The 26,842-nt window shown below is 41.6% G+C and overlaps 1 protein-coding gene across 11 annotated transcripts in view; it reads left to right on the top strand.

The window, feature by feature from the left end:
• Nucleotides 1–26,842, top strand: part of CNTRL (centriolin) — an 87,476-nt gene that overhangs the window by 56,651 nt on the left and 3,983 nt on the right. For 6 of the 11 annotated variants that reach the window (XM_067743467.1, XM_067743463.1, XM_067743466.1 and 3 more), the window contains 21 exons: nt 388–568; nt 1,986–2,299; nt 3,772–3,977; nt 5,890–6,103; nt 8,712–8,842; nt 8,979–9,119; nt 9,223–9,349; nt 10,113–10,277; nt 11,048–11,207; nt 12,608–12,723; nt 12,802–13,019; nt 15,415–15,572; nt 16,733–16,806; nt 17,990–18,178; nt 18,618–18,843; nt 20,167–20,372; nt 21,341–21,481; nt 23,116–23,388; nt 23,565–23,627; nt 24,770–24,976; nt 26,617–26,700. In XM_067743467.1, the coding sequence (XP_067599568.1) occupies nt 388–568; nt 1,986–2,299; nt 3,772–3,977; nt 5,890–6,103; nt 8,712–8,842; nt 8,979–9,119; nt 9,223–9,349; nt 10,113–10,277; nt 11,048–11,207; nt 12,608–12,723; nt 12,802–13,019; nt 15,415–15,572; nt 16,733–16,806; nt 17,990–18,178; nt 18,618–18,843; nt 20,167–20,372; nt 21,341–21,481; nt 23,116–23,388; nt 23,565–23,627; nt 24,770–24,976; nt 26,617–26,673 (3,567 nt within the window). In that variant the 3' untranslated portion in view covers nt 26,674–26,700. Of the gene's footprint in view, nt 1–387; nt 569–1,985; nt 2,300–3,771; nt 3,978–5,889; nt 6,104–8,711; nt 8,843–8,978; nt 9,120–9,222; nt 9,350–10,112; nt 10,278–11,047; nt 11,208–12,607; nt 12,724–12,801; nt 13,020–15,414; nt 15,573–16,732; nt 16,807–17,989; nt 18,179–18,617; nt 18,844–20,166; nt 20,373–21,143; nt 21,284–21,340; nt 21,482–23,115; nt 23,389–23,564; nt 23,628–24,769; nt 24,977–26,616; nt 26,701–26,842 lie in introns of those variants that run through there. The other 5 variants (XM_067743470.1, XM_067743465.1, XM_067743464.1 and 2 more) reach the window with 3 other exon arrangements.

The raw sequence follows: 26,842 nt of genomic DNA, 5'->3' as shown, positions 1-26,842 counted from the left end.
AGGTTAGAGGGTCGACTTATAACTGAAAGGAGAGGGAGAGTAACAGAGTAGAGCTCTAAAGCCACTCCAAGCTCCTGGCACAACAGGAGACTAATATCCCAGCTTGCCTTGCAAGCTCCTGTTTCCTTGATCTTAGTTGCTGGGCCATCAAGGACTAGGCAAAAGAAGAGAAACCACCAGGAAAGATGAGTACGGGAGACGGGAGGCTGACACCCATGCAGGTTATATGACCACGTAATCACGTCTCGTTTCTGCCTGTGAAAAATGAGATTACGATATATGAAAAGAAACCAGTTCTTTCTCAACTTCGCTCTAGACTTTGACATTTCTCCACATCGGCCTTTTTATTTGTTAAGAGATAGTATGCTCTGCTGTCATTTATTTTAGGTTTCCAGCCACAGTTCCCAGGCCACCAAGGACTCTGGTGTCGGCCTAAAGTATGCAGCCTCAACTCCTGTTAGAAAACCATGGCAGGATGGGAAGGAACACAGTGCACCTCCACCTGCTTCAGGATACTGGGTTTATTCTCCCATCAGGAGTGGGTTACATAAATCATGTTCAAATAGAGGTAAGTTACATCAGGGAAGTTGCATTTCTCTTGCCTGTTTAATGACCTTTTATTGGTTCCCTGAAATCCATAAGACACAGTCCAGACTCCTTACCTTGCTCTGCAGGGCCCTCTGTGACCTGGTCTTGGCCAACGACCTCTTGTCTCACCTTCCATCACTCTCCCATGTCAGCCATACCCACTGCATGCCACGTTTCTCACACCTCCATGTTTTGAACCCTCTGTTCAGAATGTCCTGCTTCCTCCTTTCTCTCCCAAACCTATTCCTACTCATCCTTCAGCAAGACCCAGGTCCTCAAACAACACTCCTTTTCTGGACCCTTCCTTCTCCCTGCCTTTCCCGGCAGACTGAGCGACACCTTCACCTCCACTCCTGGAACGTGGCAGTTTACATCCTCATGTTATGGCACTAATTAACTCGACTGAAATGAAGTGTTACAGGTCTGTCTTCCAGAGCTCCAGGGGGAAGAGTCAGACCTGGGGTAAATCCTGGCACTTTCACTGTGTTATCCTAGGGGAATTATTTAGCCACTCTGAGACTGCTAATCTGTAAAATGGGAATATTACCTTCTGAGAATTTGTTCATTCAGGAACTGTTTATTGAGGGCCTGCTGTGTGCTAGGCTTTCTTCATCAGTGGAAAAAAAAAAAACTAGTTCCTGCTTATAGGGGAGATAAGTAAGAGAACCAACAACTGAGAGAGGCTGTGGTATCTCACAGCACTTCTCTGTTGGTGTTTTACGTAGCACGAAGCAGGCACGCAAATGTTGCTGAATGAATGAAGATGGAAAAAACCACCAGATAGGTATAAGAAAAACTCAGGGGACTTCCCCGGTGGCACAGTGGTTAGGAATCCACCTTCCAGTGCAGGGGACATGGGTTCGATCCCTGGTCCAGAAAGACCCACATGCCACGGAGCAGTTAAGCCCATGTGCCACAACTACTGTTAAGCCCATGTGCCACAACTACTGAAGCCTGCGGGCCCTAGGGCCCGAGTGCCGCAACTACTGAGCCCGCATGCTGCAACTACTGAAGCCCGTGCACCTAGAGCCCATGCTCCACAGCAAGAGAAGCCACCGCAGTGAGAAGCCCACGCACCACAACGCAGAGTAGCCCCCACTCACTGCAACTAGAGAAAGCCCGCTCACAGCAACGAAGACCCAATGCAACCAAAAATAAATTTTAAATTAAAAAAAATAAAGTTCATTCATTTAAAAAAAAAAGAAAAACTCAAGTTCACCTGGTGAAAATAATTTGCATCCCTGTTTGATCCACTTTTCAAAACTGCTTTTGACCTTTTTTACAGAATTTTATTTTCACATCTCTGGTATCTTGGCCTAAACACTGCTGTTCTCTACTGAACATGTTTACCTAGTGAGCCATGGGAATAAAACGCTCTTCTGTTTTTTTGTTTCAAGATGCAGACAGTGGAGGAGATAGCCAGGAAGAGAGTGAGCTGGATGACCAAGAGGACCGCCCATTTGTGCCTCCTCCTGGATACATGATGTACACCGTGTTTCCCGATGGTTCTCCTGTACCCCAGGGCATGGCCCTGTATGCACCACCTCCTCCTTTGCCCAACAACAGCCAACCTCTCACCCCTGGCACTGTTGTTTATGGCCCGCCTCCCGCTGGGGCCCCCATCGTATATGGGCCTCCACCCCCCAACTTCTCCATCCCCGTCATCCCAGTGGGCGTGCTGCACTGCAATGTCCCGGAGCACCATAACTTAGTAAGTGGAAAGACACAAGACCCCTGTCCACACTGCTTCCATGGGAGACTGAGTAAGGTTATATACTTAATGAGTCGACCTACTTATGCATGGATTATACCCCAAAAGTGTGTTTGTAAGGCTGATGTTTAGAACTGAGCAAGCATCCTCTTATTAAAACACTGTTCTGGACAGGAGTTAGGGTACCAGGCCATTCTACGAACGTGGTTTAACCATTTTATAACAAAAATGCTTTCAGTCCAGAAAATAGCCATTTTTAGAAAGCTTTTTATATATTTTTCTATTGACCAGTACTATATTAATGTGTATGTATAGGCATATTCACATACTAATGCCTGTACCTGTGCATACACATATTATGTGTGCTTGTGTACAAACACATGTAAGAGCAGCGTACAGTAAGGTTTTGGTGGGGGTTATCTCTGGGTGGTGAAATTAATGATTATTCTTTCTTTCTTTTCATAGTTCTTATTGTGCGCATAATTTTGTGTCCTGTTTTTCCCACTTAATGTTACAAGCATTTTCCCCATGGTTTTACAAGCGTTTTTAAGCAGTATTTTAATGACTGCATAACATTTCTTTATTTGTAGGCTGTGTAGTTCATTTAACTGTGTATAAATTTTTACTGTATTTCATATTTTCCTCTAGGCTAAATTCTAAGAAATGATTACTTCCTAATCACTAGCTTCCTTTATAACTTTTTTGTTTTAAAGAAATAAAATGCATTACAAGGGCCTCCTTCAAACTTAAGGCACCTGGAGCTCTTTATTTTTTCCTTTTCCTCTCAGCGGATTGAGAGGAAGATAAAGGACTAGGATACCTGGGTGCCAAGCCACCAGCCCCATTTTAGTAGGTCAGACTAGTTTCAGAGGGACTGTGGATGTTTACATGGTTAAAAATGGTAGTTACTCGTGTCATTCTGCAGTTTTTTCAGTGCACACTGTTTTTATAGCAATTCTGTTGGTTCTTTTACCCTCCACCAGTACCCGGCTGTTCCTGTAGTTTCCCGGGTGTGCCTTTATACCTCCCTACATTTGCACATTATTTCTTCAGCGTAGTCGTTTCCTATTTCATTTATTCTTCAAAACCAGGCAGAACACCACTTCCTCTAGGCATCCTTCTCAGCCAACTCCTCTCCCATGTGCGCAGAGGAGGGAGAGACCTCTGTCTGTGTCTTCTGCTAGATGCTGAACTCTGGAGCCAGACATTATCCACAGGAGGTGCTTGGTGACTATTTATCAGCCATAGCTGGACTGATGGAAGAGTCATAAGATCTGTTGGTCCGTCAATTTCATCTATGGCACGTGAAGAAATTGGCTTGACTTAATTTTTCTTTTCATACTGAAGTCTTAGAAGCTACCACTATTATCAGGTCAAAGATACCACTTTAATCACTGTTAATTTCAGTTTTTGGCAGGAGGAAGGGGAAACATCATGTGATATTTCAGTATTGCATTTCTTTCTTTGCTCAGGAGAATGAAGTTTCTAGATTGGAAGATATAATACAGCATTTAAAATCAAAGAAACAGGAACAGTGGATGAGAGTATCCAAGCGGCAGTGTGAGAAAGAAATAGAAGAACTGCATCATAATATTGATGATCTTTTGCAAGAGAAGAGAGACTTAGAGCACGAAGTAGAAGAATTGCATAGAACCATTCAGAAACATCAACAGCGAAAGTAATTATTAGCCATTTTATCTTTATAACTCAGATGAATATGATATTAGTTCATTAAGGTAACCTAAATCAGTGTTGTCCAGTAGAACTTTCTGTGATCTTGGGAATGTTCTAGATCAGTATTATCCAAAACAGTAGCCTTAGCCACATGTGGCTATTGAGTACTTGAAATGTAGCTAATAGAACTGAGGAACAGAGTTAATTTAATAGCCACGTGGAGATTAGCATATGGGACAGTAGAAGTCTAAGTTCTTTTGGCCAGTAATCCATATCAGCTCCTCTTGTAGTCCCTCTTGGAGAATGGCACAACCACCACCCCTCCCCAGTTACCGTGGCTGAAAACATGCTGGGTGTCCTCAACACCTGCCTTTCCCTCACTCCCCCAGGGATCCAGCTGCTCTCCAAGTCCTACTGACTCTGTACACAAAGAGCTCTCAAACTGGTCCCCTTCTTTCGTCTCCACTGCCCTGGCCTTTAGTCATCCTCATCCTAGGTCAGGCCTTCCAGGTCTAGTGTCTTTCTCTCCATCCCACCCTCGACATGGCTGCAGACCTAACTGTGCACGCTGCCCTGTGTCTCTCGTTCCCACCAGCATACATACTGCCCTGCAAGATCTGAACCCTACCTCTCTTTTTTATCCTTCTCTCCCACACGGTACTTACTCTGGCCCTACACTTTGCTGTGGTTTCCCCGAGCACCACATTTTCTCCTGCCTCCCCACCTCTGCACATGCTGTCCTTTGCCTGAAATGGCTTCCCGACCTGCCCTCCACCTAACTCCAGTGTGTCTTTCCAGATGAAGGTTAGGGATCCCCTCTGACAGAAGAGCTTTCTCATCTCAGGCTCCCACAGTTTGGAGTTGGCAACCTTGGGCGTAGTGTTGTTCAGACCATGTTGTAAGATACCCAGAAGGGCAATAGCGGGGCCTCCCTCTCTGTGCCCCAGCATCTGGCATAGGGTCCGTTAGCTAATGCTTGTATCTGCTGCATGGGTCAGTTATGTAGAAGCCCATCTTCTGCACTAGACCATGAATTATGACAGTTCCCCAGTTTTTGTCCCTTAAGCCAGACTGGCCCAGGTACCAGGGTTGCGGGGAGACCTGTGGAGTACATAGAGGTGAGTGAGATATGGTCTCTGCCTTCTAGGAGCAAACGCAAGAGTGACTGATAGACCTGGCAGGGAAAACCAAGGGTCATACCGAGAGAAGGTTGGGACTAGATGTTTGAAGGCTTGGGGGATGGTTATTTCATTTTTGTAGGTGTATATGGGGGAGGTGAAGTTTTTTGAGGGGGGTGTAGTGCAGTGGGAGAACCACTTCTTTTCCTAGTTATAAATGTATAATAAATGATCATTTTAGGGAATTTGGATAACACAAAAATGTCCAAAGAAGAATTAATCTGTTAATATGTGGTTGAATTTATTTTCATGTTTTTCTGTCAATGATAGTCCCGTTTTCAAATAATTTTGACTTTAACCTTGAGTTACCAAGTCCTGTGTTACGCTTTCTGATTTGTCAAATATCGTCACCATAATTTTACTCTAGTAGAAACTTAGGATAGTTTTGAGGGAATGGATGATTATTGAGGCAGTGGTTTGTTTTATTTTTATACCACAGAAGAACTGAAGTATCAGCATTGTCTTGACCAAGTGCTGATGAAAAAATAATCTTTATATTTAAAAGGACAAAACAACTGCCTCATACATTATACATATTATCCACTTATTGTCAACAGTATGCCATGTTGAGTAAAAAGGTAAGCATAGGTATTGAACTTAATCAGATGTAGCTGTCTGTCCAGTTCCTTCTCATATAAAATTAGAAAATCATTGTGTATCTTTTTATCATTAGGCTACAAGTATCTATATTGTCACATTTAAAATCTCTTGATGAGTGTGTATATATGATTTTTTTAGAGACTTCATTGATGGAAATGTTGAGAGTCTTATGAATGAACTAGAAATAGAAAAATCACTCAGGCACCATGAAGATATTGTAGATGAAATTGAGTGCATCGAGAAGACCCTCCTGAAACGTCGAGCAGAGCTCAGGGAGGCTGACCGACTGCTGGCGGAAGCTGAGAGTGAACTTTCACACACAACCGAGAAAGTATGTGCTGCTGTGCTTGGGGTGAGACGGCTTGCTGGCTTGCCGTCGGCGGCGGCGGCGGCAGGAAGGGTTAGAAAGAAAACGTGAAGAGCACAGTGGTCCAAGCCAGTCTGTGCTCTGCTAGTTAAGGAGCTGTGAGGATTTGGGCAAGTTGCTTAAGTCCCCAAGCTTTGCTTTCCTCCTGTGTAAATTCAGGCTAAGAAAACCTAGGCTGTTCGGTATGAATTAAATGAAGTATAATTAACCTAGATTGTACTAATTAACCTAGACTATACTAATTATGCTAGAATTAACCTAGTATAATTCAGTATGAATTAAATGCAATAGCATATTTAAAGCTCCTGAAAGTCATTTAGTTCCTAACACACCCCACCTCCGTATCCTATCTGTGTCTTTTGAAAATTATTCGGGCTGTGATATCTGTGTTTATTAAATAGGCCAATCTTATATTCTTATAACAATGGACCTCACAAGACTCTTATTCTTACTTTGTTCTCCAAGTTGATAGTAATATAAAATCAAATATTTTTGGGCCTGAGGTAGTATTCTTAAGACTGAAACACAGAGAAAGTTGGGGAAGAAAAGGAACTGCCTTTTATGAGCCCCTGCTATGGCCACACATTGGCTATTTTATAAATACCACTTCATTTAACCTTCCTGGCAGCGTTGTAAGATGGTCATTAGCCCAGTTCGCACATGTAGCTCAGAGGCTGGTCTAGCCCAGGGTCATACAGCTAAAGTTCTGACTCACCAAGAGAGCTTTAGATGGGAATTCCAGGGTTAAAATCAAAGGTCCCGAATCCATATGGGGCACATCAGGAACTACTATTTTTATATTGTTATTTCAACATGGATCAATTTAAATGAATAGAAATCTATTACCCAGGAACTGAAATGAAGGATTTATTAAAGAAATTCTGTGAGTGATGGCTTTGATAAGAATGGAAAAGTTTCCTTATCTCTTTCCAGGTGATCAGTTCCCTCTTCTGTCACATGTTAGATTACTGTGAGAGAATAGGTGTGAGCAGGACCAGAGAAAAATGTATCACTGGTGTATAAAAGAAAATTGCTGAGACTAGTAGTTGGCAGAGATAGTAAGTGAACCGAGACTAATAAGCTCTTCCTCCTTCATCCTCCCAAAATGACTCAGGGAAGCAGCTTGCTAAAAGGGAAGAGGAAAGGAGAAAGTGCTGCATTTTGTAAGGAATGTGCCAGACTTGTTAAAACCTGACATACAAGGGATAAAAAACTACTTAGAGACGTGGCTGGCTTTCTGTAGTGTATAGTGAGTTCTGTCCAATGCTTTGCTGATGAATCTAGTAGAAACCAGCTATCCGAAGTGGAAAGAAGTGTGGTGAAATATCTTGCTCTCTGGGAACTGGCCAAACCCTCTTGCATCCACACGGGGTATTTACTAGACGAGCTTCACATACAGATGCCTCTGACTTGAGTGCAACTGCAACACGGAGTGTTTTGGCAGAAGAGTGAGTCACTGCTCAACCAAGTACAAACCATACTCTGTTTTTGGACCTCTCGTGACATTATGTTAAGCCTCTTATTTGAGACAGAAAAAGAAACCAAGGTGACAAAAAAAAAAAAATGATGTTTTTGCCAAATCATATATAGGAAGATTTTGAAATACTTCAAAAGTATTAAATATTTGTGTTTCTTAGCCATAATTAAATCATCCTTAGATTAATGGGGTTTTACTTAACAAGATAATATCTAGAGTAAAGGAAGAATCTTTATGTGGAGGGATTATTGGTAGAATCACTTCCTTGCCACTTAATTGGGTAGATATTTGTTTTTTCACTTTTTTCTTCTCTTTTTTAAATTTCTTGTTTTCCTTTAATTTCTTTTTTTTTTTTTTTTTTTTTTTTTTTTGGCGGTACGTGGGCCTCTCACTGTTGTGGCCTCTCCCGTTGCGGAGCACAGGCTCTGGACGCGCAGGCCTAGCGGCCATGCACACGGGCCCAGCCGCTCCACGGCATGTGGGATCTTCTCGGACCGGGGCACAAACCCGTGTCCCCTGCATCGGCAGGCGGACTCTCAACCACTGCGCCACCAGGGAAGCCCTAATTTCTTCTTTTCCTGTTTTTTTGGTGGTTGTTTTGGGGTAGATATTTTTAAGTGAAAAAAATAGCATATAATAATATTACAGATTATTTTTAAATAAAATATCATCCACCATCTCACCACCCTCAGATGACTATTTTTGTTTTTGCATAGCCTTTCTGTCTTTGTTGACAAGATAGTTTTCTATAGTTGCTCTTACAGTGCTTAAACCATTTAAAATTTTATTTTCAGCCAACATTTTATCATTAACATTCTTCTATGTTACCACATTGTCATTATTTTAAAGACTGCACAGTATTCCATTGTGCTGATGCATTATCACTTACTGAATCGATTGTTTGTCAAGTCTTATATTATTTCAGTATACAATGAGCATTTTTGTGTAATAGTTCTTCTGAATTCTTTTTTGAGAATTGGAGAGTCTAAGTGAGTGAACATTTTTATCAGTCTTTCTGTATTGTCTTGTTTTCCAAGAGCTGAGCCAATTTACGATACCAGTAGCCGTGAGAGAGTATTGTAACTGAATTGGTTTTAATGACAGTTTCTTTTCTAGACAAAAGATGCTGTTGAAAAGTTCACTGATGCCAAAAGAAATTTATTGCAAACTGAGAAAGATGCTGAGGAGTTAGAAAGGAGAGCTCAGGAAACTGCTGTTAACCTTGTCAAAGCCAATCAGCAGCTCAGGTAGGTGGACTCCCTCAGCCACTGATGTACTCGGTGAGATGAATGAGAAGTTTGATTCTAAGTGGACAATAATTGCTCTATGATAAATGCACGTCAAGCCTAAGGAGTCTGGGGGAAATAAAGAGATGTGTTTTAGATTGCTCCAGGCTGACACAAAGGATTTGGAGCAGCACAAAATTCAGCAAGAAGAAATCTTGAAAGAGATAAACAAAGTTGTTGCAGCAAAAGACTCAGACTTCCAGTGTCTAAACAAGAAGAAGGAAAAACTGACTGAAGAGTAAGTACGGCCTCTGCAGGCCTGCAAGGGGCTTGTGCTGGAAGGCGGCTCTTGGGGCTCTGTCTCCCTTCCAATTTGCTCCAGTACTGCTGGTGCTTTGTAGGCTGCAGAAGCTGCAAAAAGACATCGAGACCGCAGAACGCACTGAGGATCATCACCTGCAGGTGCTTAAAGAGTCGGAGACCCTCCTGCAGGCCCGCAGAGCAGAGCTGGAAAAGCTGAGAAGCCAGGTAGGGCAGCAGACACCTCGAAAACCAGTTCATGCTGCTTGGAAACCTATTATAAAAAGTAATACATGTTTGATTGTAGAAAAGACTGGAAAATACATAATAAAGTATAAAGCATAAATGAGGCTATATATCTTAGTGCTTAAGAATAGAGTCCAACCCAAATTTGAATCTCAACTCAGTACGATATATTATTGAATAAGTGAGTCTCAAAACACAATATGCTCTGAGATCATTTATGTTAAATGTGTTTATGTATACTTGTGTTTGAATTTTTAGTCTATACCAAAGTACAAACATGGTCATCTGATAAGGGGGGGATTGTGAATATTTTCTATTCCTTTTGCATGTCTGCATTTTCTGCTTTTCTGTAACTAAATATGTATTGCCCTTAAAATTATACGTTTTAAATTTACAAAATGAATAAATTTTTTAAATCCTTGCCTAACTTCCATTGCCAAGGTGGTTGCCAATTGGAATAAAATATAGATATGAAAGTTCTTTGAAAACCATATCCTGAAGGACAATCATTATTATCATATTGTTGTTTTTGCTGTGATTTAAGTGTTTTTACCTATGTGAGCTCAAGGCCTTTATTAGGCATTTTATGCCTGCAGCCCCCCAGCCTGGCCTTCCTGACTCTTGCAGCTAGGATTGTGAGAATTAGACTACCTCCTTATTTCCCCACACAACCTTTAGCTGGACTAAATATTCTCCATCTCAGCACTTTGTCAGGCTTTGCATTCTTTACTTTTCTTTAATGCAGGTAACAGGTCAGCAGCAGGAGATGGCTGTCTTGGACAGACAGTTGGGGCATAAAAAGGAGGAGCTGCATCTACTCCAGGGAAGCATGGTCCAGGCCAGAGCTGACCTCCAGGAAGCGCTGAGACTGGGAGAAACTGAAGTAGCTGAGAAGTGCAGTCACATCAGGGTACATTTTTCAATAGTTTTTCTTAAGAGTCCTAGTATAGTCCTGTAGATTTATTTTGAGATGTTTTCATTGGTTTCCCCCTAAAATGCAAATTTAAATTCCTGCATCTTGCCTCTGTAACGAGCTTGGTGTTGTGCTATCTATCCATGCTGTGGCTGCCGTGCATAGCTCTCCCCCTGTGTTGTTTTCTGGACATGCCCAAGGTTTTATGCCTCTGTGCCTTTCTCATTCTGTTTCTTCTCTAGGAATTCCCTTTCTGGGAATGTCCAGATCTGACCCAGCTTCCATGGTCCAGCTTCATGCCACTAAGAAGACTTCCCCAACTTTTCCTTTACCCTGGAAGGAGTTTCTCTCGATTCTGAGTTTGGTAGCACTCTGCACATTTCCTAGGGCACCGTAGCCTTTCGTGATCATGTTTCTGTTCCCTGCCTTATTTCCCCACCAGGTGCTAAGCCCCTTGAGGGCAGGAGATGTGTCCGAGTCAGCCTTTTTTCTCTGCAACACATTGCTTTGCTCATAGTAAATATTGCATATAAATTTTAAATGAAGATAACGTGTTACTTTTTTACTTCTATTATACTAAAATATGTTAGTGTAAAATATAGTGCTGTTCTTGACGTAAAACTCAGACATGAGCTTGTTTCCAAATGAGAATTTCTATGAAATGAGACAGTTAATAACAGAACTGATTTTAAAGTAATTTCTATTCATAACTTGGTGAAGGTGGGTTGACTTTTTTCTTTTCTTTTCTTTTCTTTTTCTTTGCACAGGAACTAAAATCTCTTCTGGAAGAACTGAGTTTTCAGAAGGGAGAACTGAATGTCCAGATTAGTGAGAAAAAAGATCAACTTTCACTTATAAAGCAGGAAATTGAAAAAGAGGAAGAAAATCTCCAGGTAGTTTTAGGGCAAATGTCTAAACATAAAACTGGTAAGTTTAAAGTTTAACCTTATTTCTAATCAAAGAAAAGCAGATTATAAAAGGAATATGATATTTTCTGCCACTCAAATTGACTAAAAGCAAAATAATCATCTTCATTGCTGACCAGGGTGTGATGAAAGAAGAGCACTTACAGGCTGTTGATTGAAGTATAAAATGGAACAACCTCCCAGTGTCTTAAGACTATTAAACTCACACCTGTTAAACCGGGTAGCCCATTTCCGGTTATCTAGAGAGGGCAAGCGTTTATGTACATCGCAGCAATATTTATTTTATTTCTCTCTCTTTTTTTTTTTAAGAAGTAAGCCTTTATTTCCTAGTTTTACAAATTAAGTTGACTGAGTCAGTTACTTGCAACAGAAATTGTAATGACAAAATTTGGAAACAAATGACTAATTTAAAAACCATATTTTGGGCTTCCCTGGTGGCATAGTAGTTAAGAATGCACCTGCCAATGCAGGGGACACGGGTTCGAGCCCTGGTCCAGGAAGATCCCCCATGCCGCGCAGCAACTAAGCCCGTGCGCCACAACTACTGGGCCTGCACTCCAGAGCCCGCGAGCCACAACTCCTGAAGCCCGGGTGCCTAGAGCCCGTGCTCTGCAGCAAGAGAAGCCACCGCAATGAGAAGCCCGCACACCGCAACCAAGAGTAGCCCCCGCTCACTGCAACTAGAGAAAGCCCACGCACAGCAACAAAGACCCAATGCAGCCAAAAATAAATAAATAAAATAAATAAATTTGTTTTAAAAACATATTTTAACATTTAATGACATGTAAAAATGCTGATGAAAGAAGAGTGAAAAAATAGATAAAAACTGAATATTGATTGTAGTCCCAATTTATTTTAAAATATATATATGTGTGTGTGTCTATTCGTGTGCGTGCAGTCCTGGTAGGGAATACATCAAAATGCTATTGCAGTAGTGATTGTCTTTGGATGGTAGGATAATGATGGGTTTTCATTTTTTTCTTTTATACTTTTTTCAAATTTTCTATAATGAACAAATATTTTTATAATCAGATAAAAGTAGTTAATATTTAAAAGTCTATATTTCAAAGGACAAAAGAATTGTTATATAAATGTCAGCTGATATATTTTAAAGTTTTTCCTATTTTGATTTAAATTCTTTTAGGTAGGGTAAGTACTTTTTAGAACTAGGTCTCTGTTGAATGTTTTTGTTTAAATGTTTATAACAAATTAGTGTTTAGCAATACTTTTAAAGGCTTTTTACATTCAGAATATAATTAATTAGCTCCATTAACTCAGCACAACAAATATATTTTTATTATCTTTTGTTTCTTGTATCAGCCAGTAACATTATTTTCTGTTTCATTTTGTAAATGTTTCCACATTCATTTAATAGCCTGGACTATGCTTTGTTTCTGTTAGAACTAAAGAATATTCTGGACATGTTGCAACTTGAAAACAATGAGCTGCAAGGTTTGAAGCTACAACATGACCAAAAGGTGTCTGAGTTAGAGAAGGCTCAGGTTGAAGTGCTAGAGGTAATAAAGCTGTTTTACCAGTAGTGAACCGCGGTCTTTCTCAGTTTGCATGGTTGACTTCTCTTTTATCTGCTTTAGGAGAAACTGGAGTTGGACAGTTTGCAGCAGACAGCCCTGCGACAGAAAGGGGAAATGGAGTGGCAGAAGCAGCTCTTGGAGAGGGACAAACGAGAAATTGAGCGAATAACTGCTGAGACCCGAGCACTGCAGTTGTGTGTTGAGTCTTTGTGCAAACAAAAGGAAGATCTCGAAGAGAAATGTGATGGCTGGGAGAAGAAGTTGGCACAAACCAAACGGTGAGAGCAGGAACAAGTAAGCTTGTAAGATCCCATCTGGAAGGCTAAAGCATTATTAACACACTATTCAAAAAATTGGAAAATTGAGAAAAGGCAAAAAAATACAAAATACGCCACAAACTCAGTATCACAATACAATACACCAATAGCATTTTTGGGTGAATTCTCCTTTTAGGTTTTTTTTTTTTCCCCAAAAGCATTTTTTAAAATAACTTGTTGTGATTTCTTTTTTTAATAAAAGAATATATGCTTGTTCGTGTGTAGGAAGACCCAATCTTAACCCATTGTTAAGATTCAGTTCTCCTCAAATTGATCTATAGATTCAAAACAATCACAGTCAAAATCCCAACAGGTTTTTTAAATAGAAATTGGCCATCTGATTCTAAAATTCATACTGAAATGCAGAGGACCTAGAATAGAATCTAAAACTTTTTAGATATGACACCAAAACAACTTTGAAAAAGAAGAACAAAAGTTTAGGGCTAATACTATGTGATTTCTAGACAGTATACAGCTATGGTAATCAAAACACTGTGGTGTTGGTATAAAGATAGACAAAAAGGTCAAAGGAACAGAACAGAAGTCTGCAAGTAAACTCACAAATATATGCACAACTGATTTTGACAAAGATGCAAAGTAGAGAAAAGATGGTGTTTTCAAAACTGTTGCTAAAAGCACTACGTATCCAAAACCAAATAAATGAACCTTGATCTATACCTCACACTACATATAAAAATTAACAAACATAAATGTAAACCAAAATATAAAACTTGTAGAGAAAACATAGGGGGAAAAAAATCTTTGTGGCCGTGGGTTAGGCAAAAATTCCTTAGATAAGACGCTGAAAGCATGATCCATAAAAGAGTAAATTGATAAAATTGGACCTCATCAAAATTTAAAACTTCTGTTTCTCAAAAGACACTGTTGAGATAATGAACAGACATGTCACAGACTGCGAGAGAAATCCTGGCAACCATGTATCCGATAAAGGACGTGTACCCAGGATATAATGAACTCTCAAAACTCAGTAATTAGAAAATGAAGAACCCAATTTTTCAAATGGGCAAGAGATTTGAAATTTTATTTAAGAAAATATATGGATGGCAGATAAGCACATGAAAAGATGCTTGGTATCATTAACCATTAGGGAAATGCAAATTAAAACCACAATTAGATATCATTACACACCTAATAGAATAGCTAAGATTAAACACTGACCATATCAAATGCTAGCGAGGAACTTTCATACACAATTGATGGGAGTATAAAATGTTAGTAAGACCTCTTTGGAAAATAGTTTGGCAGTTACTTAAAAATGCAAGCATACACCTAGCAGAAGATCTAGCTTTCTCACACCTAGAGGTGAAAGCATGTGTCCATACAAAAACTGTACACTGATGTTCATAGCGACTTTATTTGCAGTAGCCAAAACTGGAAACAACCTAAATGCCCATCAGCTGGTGAATGGATTAGCAAATTATAGTATAGCCATACCATAGAATACTACTCAGCAATAAAAAGCAATGGAGGATTGATACAGACAAATTCATGGATGAATCTCAAAGTAACTATGCTTACTGAAAGAAGCCAGACAAAAACCAGTCCATAGTATATGATTCCATTCGTGTAAAGGAATGCATGCTCATACATATCTTTTTTGGGTAAATCCTATTATACATACAGTGTGTTTCCTGCATTTTCACTTATCAGAAGTTAGTGATCCATTTTAATCACGTTTTTTTTAATTAATTTATTTTTTGGCTGCGTTGGGTCTTCATTGCTGCGCGCAGGCTTTCTCTAGTTGTGGCAAGTGGGGGCTACTCTTCGTTGTGGTGCGCGGGCTTCTCATTGCAGTTGCTCCTCTTGTTGCAGAGCACGGGCTTTAGCCACATGGGCTCAGTAGCTGTGGCTCAAGGGCTGTAGAGCACAGGCTCGGTAGTTGTGGCGCACGGGCTTAGCTGCTCCGCAGCATGTGGGATCTTCCCAGACCAGGGCTCGAACCCGTGTTCCCTGCATTGGCAGGTGGATTCTTAACCACTGTGCCACCAGGGAAGTCCTTAATCACATTTTGGGAATTACAAGTGCTATCCATGTTATCCCTGACTTTTATAAAACCTCGGTTTAGCAAGTCACTTTTTGAAATGATAAACATTTCCAAATGTTCTATTTGGAAAGCTGAAAATAAGATTTCTTTTGAAAATGAGTTGAAGAGCCTTACATTTTGTTAATATTTAATAACATTTAATAATTTGGTAAATTATTAATATTTATTTATTAATATCATCCAGACTCCACAACTACATTGTGAAATATAACACTATTCCTTAGTTGTCGCTTGTGTGTGCTTAGACATTTTGTATTTGACAGTCTAACTTATTCTCCATTTGTATTGTAGGGTTTTAGCAGCTACAGAGGAGAATAGCAGAACAAAGCAATCAGACTTAGAAAAGTTGGAAGTGGATGTCAGAAAACTGCAGCAGGAGCTAGACCAACTAAACAGAAACAAACTCTCACTGCATAAAGACATCGCAGCCATGCAGCAGCAGCTCCAGGGTATGAGGCAGCACAACAGGAGAGATGGGACTTTCTTCCTTTTGCTAGATTCTTTATTTAATTGTTTGCTGTCGTATTACAGAAATAATTCATGCTACAGGGCATGGGGCTTCTTTTAGAAGTGAGAAAAATGTTCTAAAATTAGGTATGGTGGTGGTTGTACAACCCTGTGAACTTACGGAAAGCCATGAAATCGTATACTTTAAATGGGTGGAAAATGCATGGTATGAGAATTACATCTCAGTAAAGCTATTTTTTAAAAAAACTAATTCATATTCTTTAGAGAACAATTTAAAAACATAGCAAAATGACAAAATAAAAATTACTGTTCACCTCACTCCTCAGAGATAATTTCTATTATCAATTTAGTAAATATCCCTCCAGATTTTTCCTTGGGGCGTGTGTGTGTGTGTGTGTGTGTGTGTGTGTGTGTGTGTGTGTGTGTGTGTGTAGATTTAAAAACAAAGATGCAAATAACATCTTAATTACCAACTCTTTATAAAGCCTCATGATTGTTTATTTATAAGTTACTAAGTAATCCTAGCCAGCAGTATACTGTTGAGCACTTACTGTGTCCTGGACATGATGCACGTGTTTCATATGCATTTTATCACTTAATCCTTATAACATTTTTATGAGGTAGAAACTATTATTTCACCCATTTACAGATAAAGCAACTTAAGCCTAGTTTCCTTGCGACTTGCCTAAGCGAGAAGTGACTTGCTCAAGCTTACACAGCTAGTAAGTGACAAAACCAGTACAGATATAAAATTTATTCCCAAACTGTCTTCCTGAAAGGTTGTACCAAATTTATATTTTTATCAGCAATGTGGAAGATACCTGTTTTTAAACCATGCACCTCATCAACATGAGGTATTATTATGTGTAAATTTTCATCGTGAGGTTTTGAACATGTAACATGTCTTTTTTTTTTTTTTTTTGAACATGCAAGTCTTTAAAAACGTGGGCTCCAAGTCCAGATCTGGATTGCGCATCATGTACCTCTCTTTTGGCCTTTAATAAGATAGGGTGGCATAGTCATACATTTAACAGAAGAAAGTATAAATTCACTTCTACTCTACTTCTCTGAGTGGACTGATAGGAATCTGGAACATGTATACATAAGTATTTCTTATTTTATGTAAATGTTATTTATGTAGAAAAACGGGAAGCAGTAAACTCATTACAGGAGGAACTAGCTGATGTCCAAGACCACTTGAACCTAGCAAAACAGGTAAGCCTCACAAAGGTAATCTTCTAGTAGTGTCCTGAAGGCATGCAGATAATTGGTTGAAATAACAAATCAAGTAGGCTGGTTCCTTTTCAAATGAGCAGGTCCCTTAGAACCATTTATCAAACACAAATATAAGATATACAAAAATTTTGATGCAGAGCAGTGATTTTCCAGTTTGTTTTATCCCTAGAATTCTTTATTCAAACAACGTTTTACTCGAAGCTAATAAGTAAGGTCATGGCTAAAAGAGCCCAACAGTCCCTCAGCAGCCACTCTGGGGGCTTCAGGGACCAGATGGATCATCTCTTACCCATGGCACAGATGAGGCCTGCAAAGGCTGGGCTTAGATTTGATCACTCGTTGAGCTGCAGAATCATGGCCAAATCTGGGCCTTCATCTTGTCAGGTGTTGAATAGAGCAGATTCTTTTTTTTTTTTTTTTAATTATTTATTTATTTGGCTGCATTGGATCTTTGTTGCTGAGCACGGGCTTTCTCTAGTTGCGGTGAGCAGGAGCTGCTCTTCATTGTGGTGCACGGGCTTCTCATTGTGGTGGCTTCCCTTGTTGCGGAGCATGGGCTCTAGGCGCACGGGCTTCAGTAGTTGTGGCACATGGGCTCAGTAGTTGTGGCTCGTGGGCTCTACAGCGCTGGCTCAGGAGTTGCAGCACACAGGCTTAGTTGCTCCGCGGCGTGTGGGATCTTCCCAGAGCAGGGCTCGAACCCGTGTCCCCTGCATTGGCAGGCGGATTCTTAACCACTGCACCACCAGGGAAGTCCTGTTGTCTGAGTTTTTTAACCTGTATAAATATTTCAAATAGTAACAAAACCATGACTTTAGGTTCATTTTCAGAGTTAAGCCTTATTCACAGCTTTTCTTAATCTTAGCAATCCTGTGAGGTGGGTGTTGTTTACTCCCATCTCAGTGACAAGGCAGCTAAAGCTCGGAGGAACTGAGTCTCTTGCTGAGGTTCTGACATCTCTGTCATCCTAGGTACTAAAAAGAGGGAAGCCAGTGATTAAGTTGAGTTCCAGGTACCTTTGTATGTTTGTTGAAATAATAAAGGATATGGAACTTTTACGCTTTAATTTTGTCAGACTTAGTAGATAGATGTAGCTGTGACACTAGCCACCTGTAATGAAGGTGGCTTTGTCCGTAGTTTCAATTTGTTCTTTCACCTGAAGGACCTGCTCCACACCACCAAGCGTCAGGATGTACTGCTCAGTGAGCAGACCAGGCTCCAGGAGGACATCAGAGAACAAGTAAAGAAGTTGGAAGTCTGCCAAAAAGAAGAGGAAACAAAACAACAACAACTGCAGGTGTTTCAGAATGAAGTTGAAGAAAACAAGGCCAAACTAGCCCAACAGGAAATGGTACCGCACATCTATGACGTTATATAATAGGAAACATTTTATCACTTGTGTGAGCTTTTTTCCCCTGGCACAAAGCTGCTGAGAAGTATCCCCCTTGGGACTAGCTTCCCTTACCTGCCCTGTGTGACCAGAGGGGAGTTTACACCAACTCTTTAACTCCCTTGGTATTAATATTACGGGCCATTAAGACCATAGAACAGGCCCGGTAAGGAATCTTGAAGGCCACGTGCCAGTTCCTGCTTGAATCCCCTCCTCACATGCTGGCCAAACAGTTTTCCAGTCCCTACTTGATCACCTTTGTAAAGAGAACTCACTCTCTGTCCCCATGGGCTGTTTTCTACTTTCTGTTGAACTGGAATCTATCTAGTGTCCATGAAGATTCCCTCAGGACACTGGGTATTTGTTATTTTATGACTAACTAAGGTTGTTCTCTATTAAGATGTTTCAGAGACTCCAGAAAGAGAGAGAAAGTGAAGAAGAAAAATTAGAAGCCAGTAGAGTGACACTGAAGGAGCAGCGGCACCAGCTGGAAAAGGAGATAGCAGACCAGCAAAGCAGACTGGAGCAGGTGCTGACCAAGGTGTTGGTGGCTGAAGAGCGCATCAGGACTCTGCAGGAAGAGGAAAGGTGGGGTGAGACCCTGGAGAAGACGCTCTCCCAAACCCGTATGTATTCTGGAACATTGCACTGAGGGCGGGGAAATCTGCTGATTGTCGAGTAAAATGTGTGAAGGAGTCCCAGGCCCCAGCTATAGCCCAGACGGGAGGCACAGGACAAGCACAGTGGGAAGAATGGTCCCTCATTTGATCCTCCCAGCCCTGTGAGAGAAGAGGAAACAGGCTCAGAGGGACAGAGGGAATTTGTCTTTATGGAGATAGGATTTGGTTCCAAGACTGTCAGGTCTTTTTACTTTTACTGTATTGCTTTCTTCGAGAGTGCTGTCTCAAGGGAGTGGAACATTAAGGCAGAGAAGTGCCAAAAGGTGCTCTAGAGGCTTTCTGTAAAGGACATTACTTCTGAGCTTTGGAACAATGATCCATTTCATCTCAATCTAGTAAAAAACCCACAATATTAACAATTCTACTTCTGTCTAAATTTGACATAGCGAATGGTACCAAGATACAGATGTTGGCCTTTGGGTTTGTTTACTCTCTCGAGCCATACATAAATGAAGTTGACATGGGAATCCAGGGTAAATGATCGTTCTCACATCAATAAATGAGTTTTCTTTTTCTTAGGCTTTAGGTTTTAATAATGCTCAGAAAATGTTGTTCTACCTTGAGTGAACTCAGTGGACTTGGGACCTGAAAGGGTTATTATTCCTTTTTTCCCTGGGAACTCTTGATGCATCCAGACCCAACCATTTCATTAGGAAACTGAAACCTAACAAATATGCCGAGTCTGACCATGCCAGAGGTGTGAGAAGTGAAATCTGGGCGGCGTGTTGCTTTACAGAGGGTGATTAGAAAAATCTGTGTTAAGTATCACTGTTGTGCATAAGCGTTATTTATTGAGTACTCACTGTGTACTAGGTGTTTGCATACACGATTCCCATTAAACACCAGGAAATACGTTTCTTCTGTAGAAAATAAGATGTGTGCCATTCCAAATCCTGTGTTCTTTCCTCTGCGCTGCCTCCCATGAAGGAAGAAATACTGTGTGCCCCCCTTTATTAAAATTAGGTTTATAAAAAACATTTCAGTAGTCTGTTCCATGTTCCCTGCACCTCAGGGTTGGTGCTCTCTGGTCTCAAAGACTCAAAAGGGAAGACAGTTGCTGTCTGTCACTTTGGGATCAGGCCTCTGGGAACAAATTACATCAAGAGGCACCCTTCTCTGGGCCTTTTTCTGGGCCTCTGGTGTGGGTCAGGGGAGATCTGGACGACTGAGTGACAGAGCAAAGTGCCTGAGTGGGTGGCATGTCGTTGTGGAGTCTGCCCACGGCCAGCCCAGAGCCTCAGGCTAAACTACCTAAAATGCTCATTTCAGAACGACAGCTTTCAGAACGGGAACAGCAGTTACTGGAGAAGTCAGGCGAGCTTCTGGCTCTGCAGAAGGAGACGGACTCTGTGAGGGCGGACTTCAGCCTCTTGCGGAACCAGTTCCTGACAGAGAGAAAGCAAGCCGAGAAGCAGGTCGCCGGCCTCAAGGAAGCACTTAAGATCCAGCGGAGTCAGCTGGAGAAGAACCTTCTCGTGAGTATCCGCTGCCCAGGCAGTTTATGAGGAGATGACGCCTTTACGTTTTTAACTAAAATACTTCTTCAAGGTAGAGAAAATAAATTACCTGTCAACCAAGTCCCTAACCCAACTGTGATTTGTGGTGCACTTACGTGTAATTTGTTCCTGAAGCTGATGGTAGATGTTGCCAGAGTCTGGGCTCAGCCCTAGAGGAGCTGTCTGGCTGGCTGGAACGATGGTCGTGTGCACAGACAATGTCAGCACTGAGCAGAGCTCAGCGGTCCAGCCTCCCCAGCAGGGTCGAGGAGGGGGCTGGGGAAGGAAAGCCTCTAAAGACATTCTTACCCAGCTGCAGTCTGTGCTCACACGTTTTTCTCATCACGCCCTTTTCGGTCAACGTTAGCTTTAATTAATCATTATCCTGAAACCGGGAAGCTCAACCTACCATGGTTTTATCCCTGGAGATAAACTGTGGGAGGTGACACTCAGATGAGTTCAAAACAGCGTATGGTGGGTGGAGGCCAGTGGGCAGCAACGGGGGCTGTCACAGGAATGGATTTTTCTAACACCCTTTGGAGGAATTAATGTAGCCCTGTTGAATGGTACTTTCCAACCAGGTGTGTTTCCCTAAGGGTGATACACTTACAACCAGTGATGGGCAACATGATTGTAAAGATAGTATGTAGATGTCTAGATTTTAATCCTCCCAGGAACCCTATGATGGTGGCTATAGTTAACATCTTACAGACAAGGGAAAGTAACCTAGTATCAATGGTAATGTTGCAGATCTAGGATTCAGACTCTGGGCTGACAGACTGACCGACCACATGTTTACTCCCAGCTCTACCACAGCTGCTAAAGAAGGCAGGTAGATTATCCCCATTTTATAGCTGAAGCCTAGACGAGAAATGAAGTCACAGAGCTAGTGAGTGCATAAGCCAGCAACGCACACCTCCAGAGTCATCCTCCTCCTCTGGTGCTAGGAGCAAAAGCAGGAGAACAGCTGCATGCAGAAGGAAATGGCAACCATCGAGCAGGTGGCCCAGGACAACCACGAGCGGGCCAGGCGCCTGATGAAGGAGCTCAGCCAGATGCAGCAGGAGTACGCAGAGCTCAAGAAACAGGTGCGCCCACACCCCACGGGACTCAGGCAGAGCTATATTTCTTCAGTAGCTCTTTTAAAAGGAGTATTTCTTTGGGAAAGTCGTGAAAAGCTAATTAATCAAATCTGTTTTTCTAGTTTTGAAATGTAGAAATGTACCTCCACAAGAAAAAAAGTATTTGTTCAAAATATACTTTTTTAAAATTAATTTTTATTGGAGTAGAGTTGCTTTACAATGTTGTGTTAGTTTCTACTGTACAGCAAAGTGAATCAGCCATACATATACATATATCCCCTCTTTTTTGGATTTCCTTCCCATTTAGGTCACCACAGTGCATTAGAGTTCGCTGTGCTATACAGTAGGTTCTCATTAGTTATCTATTATATACATAGTATCAATAGTGTCAAAATATACTTTTAAAATGCCCTTAAGTTCAACAAGGTTTTTATGTTAGTTTTTTTTTTTTTTATGTTAGTTTTTGAAAGAAAAATAGCAGCTCTTCAGCATAAAATTTTATCATGTCCCAAAGCACTGTATTGAAATGTTAGATTTTATGTCAGAAACAAGTCTATAAGAGCCAAACCCCTGGGGAAGGAAAAAATGACCCCAGGGAAAACCTTTGATAACCTGTAACGTTGCCAAGCTGAGGGTGGGAAAGCAGTTCACGCTAGATGGAGAGTCTAACCCTAGACCCCCCCTGGTGTCCCTTAGCCATTGGCAGCAGCTGGGCCACCCCAGAGCTCTAGTCTAGTCAGGCTGCTGGGGCCACTCGGTTGACCCTGCTACACCTTGTCCTTTGGATAACCCTATGTGGCCATTCAGTTTCATCTGTGCCTATAGCCACCCACCCCCAGCCCTGACACACACACACACACACAAATAACTTTTATTTAAAGGCCCCCCCAGCCTCTGCAAACTTGGAAGGGCAGTTAGAAGTGGGTATGACTGTAATATCTTCACTAAGCTCTCTATTATGGAGAGAGCCACATAGGGTAGTCTCAGGTCTTAAACACAAACTGTAAAACCTGAGGAAACCTCCAGACTGCCGAAACCACCAGATTCTTCACCCATAAAATGAAAACGTTGGACCAGATCTTTTCTAAGGCCCCTTCCAGCATTAACATTTATAATCTAGATCACTTATGGCTTGTTTAGGTAAATGGCCCTTTTCTCATTTGGGTACCACTAAGGTGCTTTGTATAAATTCTCACCTAGTTCTTGCATTTCGGGATGCAAGGTATTATCTTCATGTTAAATGAGGTAAGACAGGTTCAGAAGTTAGCTAACTTGCCCTAAGTCATACTGGTAATGTTTACTGGAAACGAGATTGGAATCCAGCTCTGTCTAGCTCCAGAGAGACCGACTTCTATAGAGTAATGCACCTTCAAGGAACATGGCACCCATGCTTTTCTAAATGGAAGTTGCTTCAGTCAAATGTCAGTAAAATCGTTTACTTGGTAGCTTGTAGATACTTGGAATAGCTGAAAAATCACAAGTTTTTACCATTCTAATCATAGTAATTAACATTTGTAGGTCTGTAAATACATGACACATGTATTTAAAACATTAAATTTAAATCATTAACAATAACAGTTCAATTCCAGGTAAGTCCCAAACTTTACCTAGTAGTTATTTGACTCTCACTCACTCCTTAGATGGAAAACCAAAAAGATTTGGAAAGAAGACAAATGGAAATTAGTGAAGCAATGAGGACACTTAAGTCTGAAGTGAAAGATGAAATCCGAACCAGCCTGAAGAATCTTAACCAGTTTCTTCCAGAACAACCAGCAGATCTGGAAGCTGTTTTGGAAAGGAACAAAAACCTAGAAGGAGGGCTGGAAAGCTTGAAAGAGAACTTTCCATTCCCCGTGAGTGACAGACCATCACCTTTTGAAGAAAAACTGAATTTTTCTCATGTTCACATAATGGTAAGGGTTTATCCTGCTATTCTGTGGACTTCATCAAAAGATAATTTGGTTCCCACCTACCCTAGATAAGCTCAAACACAGAGTTGAGGATGGAAGAGGGTTAGAGGGGGGAAAGGTGGGTCGGTTACTGATGGTGGTGCTTAGAGACTCTCTGTTTCCCTTTCCCTCTGAAAAAGGATGAACACTGGCGTGGAGAAGCACTCCGAGAGAAACTGCGTCACCGTGAAGATCGACTCAAGGTTGCCCTTTTAAAAGAAAAATACAGTATAAGATACTTGGCATATTGAGGAGAGTGGGGGGAATTGCTCTGTTGCAGCTCTCACGGCAGTTTTATAGATTACACGTTCGAAGCTCAGAGAAGGATCTCTTTCTATAGGCAGCTGAAAACAGGTGTCTAGAATAGGTCATTGTTGACCTAAAAATCTGGGGGTTAAGAGTTTAGGTGGGAGTTGGAAAATGAGAGTGAGTTAGATAGAACAAGAGAGGACAGAATGCATCTTTGGAGAACGGCCACTTACAGCGAGGGCTGAGAAGGAGCCATGGGCGGTACCAAGTGAGTGGAGGCCCTTGACATCAAATAGCCTCCAGCCACATGTGACTGTTTAAATGTAAATTCACTTTAATTAAATCAGGTTAAAAATTCAGTTCTTCAGTTACCACATTTCACGTGCTCAAAGGCCACACATGACCAGTGGCTACTACAGTGGGCAGCACAGATATAGAACATTCCCGTCATCACAGAAAGTTCTATGGGACAGCGCTTGCTGTTGACTTTAATAAGAGAATCATTTCAGAGGTACGGTGGGGAAGCCAGAACGTAGTATGGGGTTGAGGATTACATACATTGTGAGAGACTCTGAAGATATCCAGTATAAACCAATCTTCTAAGTCTGGGCAGTAAGGAGAGAGAGATGAGGCAGTCATTTAATGGGGAGGCCAGGGATGCTGAAATCCTAAGTGTTGTGACAGCAGAGAGAACAGGCTGAGTTGAAGGCCCAGTTAATGACAACACAGAGAGTAGCCATCTGGCACCTCCTTTTTTTTTTTTTTTTAAAGGACAAGAAGAGGATTTTCAGCAGCCATTCCTATTTTATTATAGTCAGGTTTGCCTATCAAATGTTAAACATGGGCTTTCCTGGTGGCGCAGTGGTTGAGAGTCCGCCTGCCAATGCAGGGGACACGGGTTCGTGCCCCGGTCCGGGAAGATCCCACATGCCGCGGAGCGGCTGGGCCCGTGAGCCATGGCCGCTGAGCCTGCGCATCTCCGCAACGGGAGAGGCCACAACAGTGAGAGGCCCGCGTACCGCAAAAAAAAAAAAAAGTTAAACTTGAGGAAGGTACCCAGTGTTAGTTCTAATATGTTCTACCATAACACTTTCAGGCCCAGCTTCGACACTGTATGTCCAAGCAGGCAGAAGTGTTAAGCAAAGGGAAGCGGCAGACAGAGGGCACTTTACACAGCTTGAGGAGACAAGTGGATGCCTTAGGGGAATTGGTCACCAGCACATCTGTAGATTCCACGTCATCACCCAGTGTGTCTCAGCTGGAGTCTTCCCTTGCAGAGGACTCCCATCTTGGACCAAGCCAGGTAGGAGGAAGCTCTTCACAAGGGGTCTGACTTATACATGGAAAGTACCTGAAAGCTTTGGGGTCCATAATCTTGAGGAGACTCAGAAGGATATGAATGCCACCTTCAAATCTCTGAAAAACTTGTCTTAGGAAAGACTTGCTTTTTCATGGTCCCTGGGGAGACTGGAATCAATTGGTTGGTAGATGAATAAAGAGGATAAGCTGATGATTTAGGCAATAGCCTAGGAAACTGGGTGACCTGTCAGGGATATAGTTAATTCTTCTATAAATGCCTTCCATTTCTGGATGTCCTTATCGTCTACTTGGTCAATATAAAGAGTTTAGGGAATTCCCTGGTGGTCCAGTGGTGAGGACTCTGTACTCTCAGTGCTGCGGGCCCGGTTCGATCCCTGGTTGGGGAACTAAAATCCCATAAGCTGGGACTTCCCTGGTGGTGCCGTGGTTAAGAATCCGCCTGCAGGGGACACGGGTTCGAGCCCTGGTCTGGGAAGACCCCACATGCCGCGAAGCAACTAAGCCCGTGCACCACAACTACTGAGCCCACGTGCCACAACTACTAAAGCCTGCGCGCCTAGAGCCCGTGCTCCACAGCAAGAGAAGCCCGCATACCGCAACAAAGACCCAACGCAGCCAAAAATAAAATAAATTAACAACAACAACAACAAAGTTATAAAATCCCATAAGCTGTGCGGCACAGCCAAAAAAAAAGTTTAGACCTCTGAAACCAACTTGAGTCCCAGTTTAGTCTGTCCATTTGGGAAGATGACTGTGCCAAGTGTTAATCCTCAGCAAAGTTTGAACAGAGTTTGAACTCTTAACTGAGAGTCTATTAGAAAAAAACCCTGGATTTCACAAGTTTTCTATGACTTACATAAGGTTAATAATTATTTAGAGGAACATAAAATATACTCATGGAATCAGTAAGTAACACAGTATTACTGTCAGAGATGGATAATAGCTACCATCTTGTGTGCCTACTGTGTGTGTGTACTAAACACTTTACATATATTATCTCATTTACATCCTGGGAAATAGGATTTATCCCTCTATATAGATAAGGAAATTGTATAAAATGAAAAATGTCAAGGTCACAGCAAAAGACAAAACCAGGACTTAGAGGCTAATCTTTCTTTACCAGAGTGGTATATTGTATGGTTGAGCCATGAGAACATTCAAGGCCAGTTGCATCTTTAATAGACACACAGCTCGCTCATTAGCAGCAGCGCCAAGATTTGAATGATTACCTTAAAACCTTCCATGGTAGGATCCAAGTCAGATACAGGCCAAAACCATCATGGGCCTCAGGGCAGGCCTTGAGGAACAGTGTGTCAGAGGCACAGAGCATTGAAGAGTAGATGACTCTGGAGGTAAGAGAGCCCAGAATAGTGGGAGATGAGTAGACAGGGGTTTGAGGGCCAGGTTAAACTCTTAGCTCATGGTGGCAGCCAGAAGAGTTCAGGTGCTCTAAATCCAGGAGTAACAGAGGAATGTTTGAGGCACAAGGAGTAGAGGTGAGTTTGTTAGAATTATTTTGGACTCTGGAGTCATAATCTAGGTGTACGTGGGATAAAAGTCTGAACTAGGTTGGAATTAAGAGACTGGCTTCTGAGCCTAATGTTTTCTCTTCCTTCATTTCAGAGCTCCTTCCAAGTTCTACAAGGTCCGTCACAATCACTAGACGGTTACCGACACTGATGCCATTCCCAGCCTCCTGCTCACAGGGTACATGTTACAAAGAGTTCTTTTAACCTGCACTTTCAATTGCAAGATCTTGAATTCTAGTTTATCATACAGTCTTAAGAAAAGTAACTTTCTGACTTTTCTCTTGGATAATATCATATGGTGGTTCATCTTAAAACATTTT

Source organism: Pseudorca crassidens, chromosome 7, assembly GCF_039906515.1.
Source record: "Pseudorca crassidens isolate mPseCra1 chromosome 7, mPseCra1.hap1, whole genome shotgun sequence".
Taxonomy (NCBI): Eukaryota; Metazoa; Chordata; class Mammalia; order Artiodactyla; family Delphinidae; genus Pseudorca; species Pseudorca crassidens.
The sequence above is the reverse complement of the archived record's forward strand: the minus strand, read 5'-3'. Positions and strand labels throughout refer to the sequence as shown.